Here is a 7842-nt window from a genome sequence, read left to right on the forward strand (position 1 = left end):
AATTTATAAAATTTTTGTGATTTAATAAGAAATTATTCCTAGCTGTATAAAACTAATTAAAAAAAATATATCTAATTAATAAAATTAAATTGACAAACAGAGAGAAATATATTAATTAATAAATGTATACAATACGTATAATTAAATCAATTATCTGAAAAATGCGATAATTGGATAAAATTTTTGCCAATAAATAAAAAACGAATAATATAATTACAAATCTTTATATAGACGATATACGAGCACATTCAAACAAAAAAAGATAAATAATGATTTAAACTAAATTCTTCTCTTTTTAATCAATATACCCATTTTTTCATCACAAAGATCGAAATTCAATATAATAAACAAGTGTAATAGATGTAATCTGATCGAGGCCAAGTAGTGGTCAGTTAGGGACTATCGGATTTCGTACCTGATCGGACGGCTGGCCTCATTTCTTCACATATCGTGTATCCGAGGCTTGTAAACGTGATCTCGTTCCGAAGGTTTCTGGTCTTAGTGGTCCAGTCAGATTTCGAATCTCATTGCACGAAGATGGAGCGATGGGTCGGAAAAGTGGCCGTGGTAACCGGTGCCAGTGCCGGAATCGGTGCAGCGATCGTGCGAAGTTTCGTTAGACAAGGTGAGAAAGTGTTCCGATGTTATAAATAAACGTTGCATTGAACTTTACTTCTGACTGGGTGAAAAATTTGCTCTTGCAATCTTGACGCGTATATCTTGACTCGAGCCGAAGTAATCGTCGCCGTATCGTCCGCTAATTGGAAAATATAATAATCACTATTATATTCAAAATATTCGAACAAAAACAAGATAACAATTTGGGATGTAAATGCTTGTAAAATGTCGCATTAAAGGTCTTATGAGAGAAATTATAAATAATAAAAAAATTTATCAGAATTAACGTAATATGGAACTCATAGATACGACGTTTTATTATATCAGGTATGATAGTGGCAGGCTTTGCAAGGAGAGTAGAGAAAGTTAAGGAAATCGCTGATAGTTTGGAGGATTCCCCGGGAAAACTTCATCCCGTGGAATGCGATATCGCTAAGGAAGAAAGTATAATCGCGGCATTTGCATGGGTGAAGGATAATCTCGGTCCAATAAGTGTTCTCGTCAACAGCGCTGGTATCACCAAGGAATCCTCGCTCATAGGTAAACATTTTTTATTTAAATCATTAGGATTAAAAATTCTGCAAAATTGATATTAATTTTCCTTCTTCTGAAGAAATTTTTGTACGTTTCTTTCAAATTCTTCAAACTGTTTAATCAATGGATAATTATTTTTTTTTAATCATAATTTCGTTGAGCAAGATAAAATACCGAAATATCACAATTTATTACCGGGATATTACAAGTATTATTTTATCTTTATCGTTTGTAGATGGTACTTTGGAGGACTGGCAGTCGGTGTTTGATGTGAACGTCTTGGGACTTTGTCTCTGCACGCGCGAGGCTGTACGTATGATGCGCGAAACCGAGGCTGAGGATGCTGTCGTGATTCACGTGAATAGTTTGGCCGCCGAGAGGGTACCCTTTATCCCGGGATTCAGCGTTTATCCGGCGTCAAAGCGTGCCATCACCGGCCTCGCCATGACTTTGCGACACGAACTTGCGGGCACGCGTATACGCGTCACGGTAAGATATTTGAGATATGGAGTAAAATGGCTATTTTTCGAAACGTTTATTACATTAAAAAATTCTTTAATACAGTAAAATTTACTAATTAAAATTATCAACATAAATTATTAATAAAAAATAAACAATTATTTTTTAACATATCGTAATTCAAAATTGTGTTCATACAATGTTTTGTTCAAATATTTACTTTCAGATTCACTTTCTATTATACTAACGTGTAATTATTTTATACAATTCAATTATGAAGTTAGTCTGCACGTTTACAGGTAAACAAGAACTTAGGCCAAATAAAAATCATGTGACTTACATTTCTATTTTGCGCAGAACATCAGCCCTGGTTTAGTCGCGACGGAATTCATGGCTTCCTATAGTATGTTCTCCCCGGAAGCGATGGCGGCGGCCCCGACTTTGGATCCAGACGACGTTGCAGCAGCGGTAATTTACGTGTTATCCAATCCTCCTCACGTTCTGGTATGTCATACTGTATACCTACGTCTAATATTTCTCTATAATTCAAAAAAACAAAATTAAATCTAAAAGAGTAATATCTCTTCTTCCCGCAGATACAGGATGTTGTGTTGCGACCTTTGGGCGAATCGTGGTAATCGATTTTCAAAAAAATTATATTTTAAATTAGATAATATAATACAAAAATAATAATAAAGTTATAAGATTGTTAATACATTTAATTTTAGTATTAATAAAATAAAAGTATATATTATTTTGGAAATAAAAAATGCAAGATATATAATTTTCCAATCTCAATCTTCTAATTCACGGATTATTTAAATAATACGTAAAACATAATTCACGTAATTCACATAATTCATATTATAAATTATTTTATCATATTATAAATTATACACATAATTCATATTATTTTATATACTATTATAAATTATTTATATTTTACTCAATCCTGTAATAAACTTTGGAAGTTGTTACTGAGAAATTTGTTATTGCTGGACGACGTCTTGTTTTAACGATGCAATAACATGAGAGTTCCTATTATGATTTTCGCAGAAAATAATCCATCCAATTGAGAAGATCGCTTGCAAAACAGAGGAGATAAATAGCGAAGACGCTTTCTCATGCAATACTTGTGATCACTTGCGAATCTTCTCGTCGAACTGCATCGAATTTTGCAGATTTGCCGATGGAACGGGTCATTGATCGTTTCGCGAAATATCTTTCACATTCTCTGAAATTTTTGACGCAAAATACTTTCAGTAAAGATACCGCAGAACGTCTTATCGTTTCCTTCAAAAATCTTCGAATTTTTCTCAGCGACCTATGTTATTTTTATTATAATTTGAAGATATATATCGTTTTAAAATTAAATTATAATTAACAAATTTTTCAGCGCTGACACTAATTTTATTTTTATTTTTGTGACTACTGACGTTATGCGAGTGTATCTTTTTATCATCGAGTATTTTTAAAGACAATATTTAAAAAAATATAAATATAAAATTTTATTTGCGCTAAAGTTAGAAAACTAAAAAAAATAACAAGTTTTTAAAAAAATATAACCTATAATAAAAGTTAAATATATACAAAGTAAGTTTTAAATACATAACATATATATCGATTGAATATTTAAAAAAATATGGGAACTATGAAAAATACAAATACAAAAGTATGACGAAATGAAACGTTTTCTTGAGAAATGAGACAAAAGGGAAGAAAAATCCACCATATTTTTCTAGACATTCTATTTATTTGAAATATTTTACCTTGTGTACGCAAATTGAAATACAAACACTTTCATATATTTAGACAATGTTAATTTAAAGGAAATTAGACAAAGAATATGAGAATCTTACATGGTACAAATATGTAGTCTACTGCATAACGTATGCGTCGATAAATAAGGAATATTTTAATTAGCTTTAATTAGTAGTTTTCATTACTTTAATTAATATTTTGTTTCCGATAATGTTCGCAAGCGTGTCTTGATAATGGCGATACGTTTTATCTGTGAGCCAGCGCGGCGCTAAATTTTAAATGAGGTACCCTTCTCTCGGGCAAAGCTTACATGTCGAAAACAAACAGTAATATCGCGAATAATATGCAATACTCGCACAGGAATACATCATCCAGAAGGCAGTGAACCATCCAGACGTAGATTATGCGCGACCTCCGAATCGAGGTCCAGATTTTCAGTGGTATAAAAAGGTGTCGAGGATGCGGATCGGCATGCAGAAGCTACTCGTGGCAGTGAGCAGCAATTTCTTCTCCCGAGTTTACATAAACGCCAAATCTTCAAGTATGAATTTGTCGAACAAAATTGCCGTTGTTACTGGCGCCTGCTCCGCGATCGGCAAGCTAATCGTCGAAGAATTGGTGTTAAAGGGACTCAAAGTTGTTGGTCTCTCCAGCGATATAAATAAGTTGAAGGTATGTTCAACGCCACCTAATCTTGATAAATATTTTTTCAGAAATTTTGTACAATCTTGTAATTTTTTAAGTCCTCAGATTTTTTAACACAAATTAGGACATTTTTCAAAAATATTGAGTCTACATATTTTTTTAGAATTTTTCATATATAAAATTCTGAAACATTCTTAATAGACTTTATCAATGTTTCTGAAGTCTTGTAATTCGTATAAAAATTCTGAGAAAAATTTTCACTAAGGAATACTCTACTAAAAATACAATTATGAATAGAATAAAATAAATACAAAGTATTTGGAAGTTAGTCATTTTTATCATGATCTTTGTAGATTCTTGTGGACGAGTTGAAGAGCAAACCCGGCAAGCTCTATCCTCTTCAATGCGACCTGAGCCTTCCGAACGAGATTGAAGCTGCCTCCGAGTGGATAGAGAAGAATCTAGGTAGTGTAGACATCTTAATAAATAACGCTGGAGTTAGCATAGATTGGTCCAGCATCAACGGTGGAATACAGGAACTAAAGAAGTCTCTTGACATCAACGTGCTCGGCTTATCATGGATTACTAAGAAAATTCTGTTGTTAATGAAGAACAAAGGTAAGAGTATATTTCAAGAAAAATTTTTTTAAATCATTTCTACATCTGATGTATCTGTAATATCTGTAAATAATATTAGGTGTCGATAACGGCTGCATTGTTAATATCAATGATATATGCGGCCTGAAATGGTTGCCTCTCGTCTCCGACCGACCTATCTCTCCGGCGTACGTTTGCAGTAAATCCGCGCTAGCCGTGTTGACAGACTGGCTTCGTTTGGAATTGGCGCAGAATGAGTCCAACATCAAAGTGATCGTAAGTAATTTCATACGAGTCGCATTGTAACAAATTTATTAAGCATTTATGTATAAAATATCAATCTTGATGATTCTACAATAAAAAGCTGTAGCTTCTTCAAATTGTGATTTTACTTTGCGTTACTGAAAAAAAGTTTAGCTTTGATAGCTAAAGATTTTATGAGCAAAATACAAAATAGAATGTTAAAAGAATCGCTTCACAAATAACAATATCTTAATATTCGAATAAAAAACAAAGATGAAAAGCAATTCAGAAAAAGAACAAAAAATCACTTGGCAAGATATTTTCTTATCTTTGTTATCCGTTAACAGTTCATTTTTTTCGTAACAGAGCATTTGTCCAGGCTTAGTGGAGACTGAAATGACCCAGCAGTGGTTGAAGGAAAATTCACGCCTGGCCCTGAAACCGAAAGACGTAGCGGATGCTATTCTTTACGCGTTGCAGACTCCGGAGAATGTGCTTATCAAGGAGCTCGTTATTACGCCCATTCGGGAGATGTGAACATCGGATAAAATTGTTGTCTATGCTGAACTTTGTAGTATTTAAAGCATGTATTATGTGGCAAATTAAATAAAGCATCAGCACTTTTCAAAAATATGATACATATAAATGTTACATTAAACCAATTATTATAAAATTACTATAAAAAATAATAATTTATTAAATATTAATATATTAACTTTTTGATACATTCAAGTTATACAAGCCTCTTATAGGTACAAATACAATAATCGTTAAGATTCTGGATGCTTAATTTTGTATTTTTGAACTTGAGAATATAGCCATCCGCTTATTGTGTGCTAATAAGACAAACTAAAAGACACGTGATCAAAATTTTAACAAGTATAATACTTACCAAGAAGAGGAACACGGGTTCACAACTTCCTTTATTTACAGCCCACAAAGGCATTAATTAATAACCTTAAATCTTAAACATAATTTTGAAATAAACCTATTCATAGACAATAGTTGCAGGAAAATTGTATAAAACAATATTGTGCTTGACATTATTTATTTCAAATTGTCCCATTTGCCAGTTTAATAATTCACAAAAATTTAGGAAAGGGAGAGATACTATGTTAAGAAAAGAAAATTCAAAGAGGTGACAACACGTTAGGAGAATCCTATTTAATGAAAGTGTGAAGCAATCGGTGTTATATTTAGTGCACCTAGTTGTAGTAAAGTACACCCTAAATTGTACGTCCTGTACAACGCAGAAAATACTTAGGTGTGTATGTACAATATGCGCGAAATAATAAAATATTAATATTCATGTGTGTGTGTGTGTGTGTGTGTGTGTGTGTGTGTGTGTGTGTGTGTGTGTGTGTGTGTAAAATAAATTTGTATGTAATATATGCACAAAATATGCGCAATAGAGAAACCGTTATTATCAATTTTAATCGCGTTTCAGACATATGTGGATAAATACACACTATGCGAGACCGTATAGATTCGACGCTATTTATATCTCCTTACTGCTACACATCGTTCGTATAACTATAGAAGAACAATACATATGTATATAATAACACAGAAATAACACATAAAATATAAAAAATATACTTATCTGTGTTAATCGAACAAAAAAAGGCAGAATATGTTATCAAACTAGTTATTGCTATTGTTGCGAGATCTGTCTTGTGAGTTATGAATGACAAATTTCGCAACAATGAAAATGAAGCTGAACACAGGGAGGATCGATTATTAATGCAAACCACATTTTAAAACTTTTATCGAGGCAGGCTTTGTATGTTGCGTGTTACTAAGTTGCATTTGCCTTGTTGGTGATAAAAATGAAAATACGAATATAAGAATATTTTCGAAGAGAGCATGCAGAAATAAATATCGATAGTATCTCAGATATAAACTGTTTGCACAAATACCTTACGGCAAGCCACCATCTTATCCGCTTTTCATTTCATCCGTGAGAAAAATGACATCCAAATTATCTTGTCAATTGATCCCGATAAACACGAGTCCAAATTCCGTCCGACCTAGGAGACAAATCCGTGAACCCTATGAAGCGCGAACGATATCATGCTTCCAAATCCACATTCTTCCACATTGCATATCGTTCCCTTTAATTGAATCCGAGTGATCCGCTCGAACACGATCCAGTGAATACCGCAGGCAATTTTTTTTTATCCTTATATCCAAAAATATCCGTCCATGCATACTAATTTATCCCGTTTCCGAAATCCTCCCAGCCGAATCCTGTCCTAATCCAAACATATTCGGAGAATCCTGTCCAAAGTAACGTTCGTACGGAGATCCTCTAAAATTTTGAGGCCGGTTCCCGTCAAGATGACAGACAGGGTTGCGTTATTCAAACGTACCATCCTCTTGTTCATGCCAGTTAAAGATCCTGAAGATTCGCACTGTGGTTTACAATTACGCGAGAAAAAGATGCACTTGACGATCACGATTGGTCGAGAAAACAGAGTTATGGAGAAACACGGTTTTTTTCAATAATTGACTTTTAGATCGCCGAGTTTTTATCGAATATTCAATTATTAGGCATGCGACAGTCTTTCCAAAGAATCACTTCCACCTTTCAAATTAACACTAAATATGAAATATTTCATACGTAATAACTAACAAAATTGAGTCTAATATTGATGTTGTATCAAGAAGAGAATAAATATCGTGCCAAAAATCCGTCCTTAAAAAATGTGATTCAAAAAATTTATCTTCACTAAAGTTCGAGAAACTTTAGAGTTGTAAACCAAATGCTTCCAACAGAATCCAGTTGTAGTTGACAATCCATTACTAGTTTGACTATTCAGATGCTATAAATTAATAAATGCGCGAAGAATTTTTTTAATTGATACACGGAAATTGATACGAAAAAATCGATACTTTTTTTTCTTTTTAAATCGATACGTAACTCGAAGCACTTTAATCCTGATAAACACGTAACAATGAAAAAGTCCCACTTCCGTTATGTTT

At 33.1% G+C, this 7842-nt stretch overlaps 1 protein-coding gene across 1 annotated transcript; it reads left to right on the forward strand.

Annotated features, from left to right (window-relative positions):
* Positions 1-242: 242 nt before the first annotated feature.
* On the forward strand, positions 243-6203 carry LOC114253713. Its single transcript, XM_036289896.1, has 8 exons — positions 243-625; positions 946-1158; positions 1388-1641; positions 1969-2166; positions 3715-4044; positions 4371-4635; positions 4715-4890; positions 5224-6203. The coding sequence occupies exons 1-8, from the start codon at positions 538-540 to the stop codon at positions 5392-5394; spliced, it is 1695 nt and encodes a 564-aa protein (XP_036145789.1). The 5' UTR covers positions 243-537; the 3' UTR covers positions 5395-6203.
* Positions 6204-7842: the final 1639 nt, after the last annotated feature.

This window comes from Monomorium pharaonis, chromosome 1 (assembly GCF_013373865.1).
Source record: "Monomorium pharaonis isolate MP-MQ-018 chromosome 1, ASM1337386v2, whole genome shotgun sequence".
Taxonomy (NCBI): domain Eukaryota; kingdom Metazoa; phylum Arthropoda; class Insecta; order Hymenoptera; family Formicidae; genus Monomorium; species Monomorium pharaonis.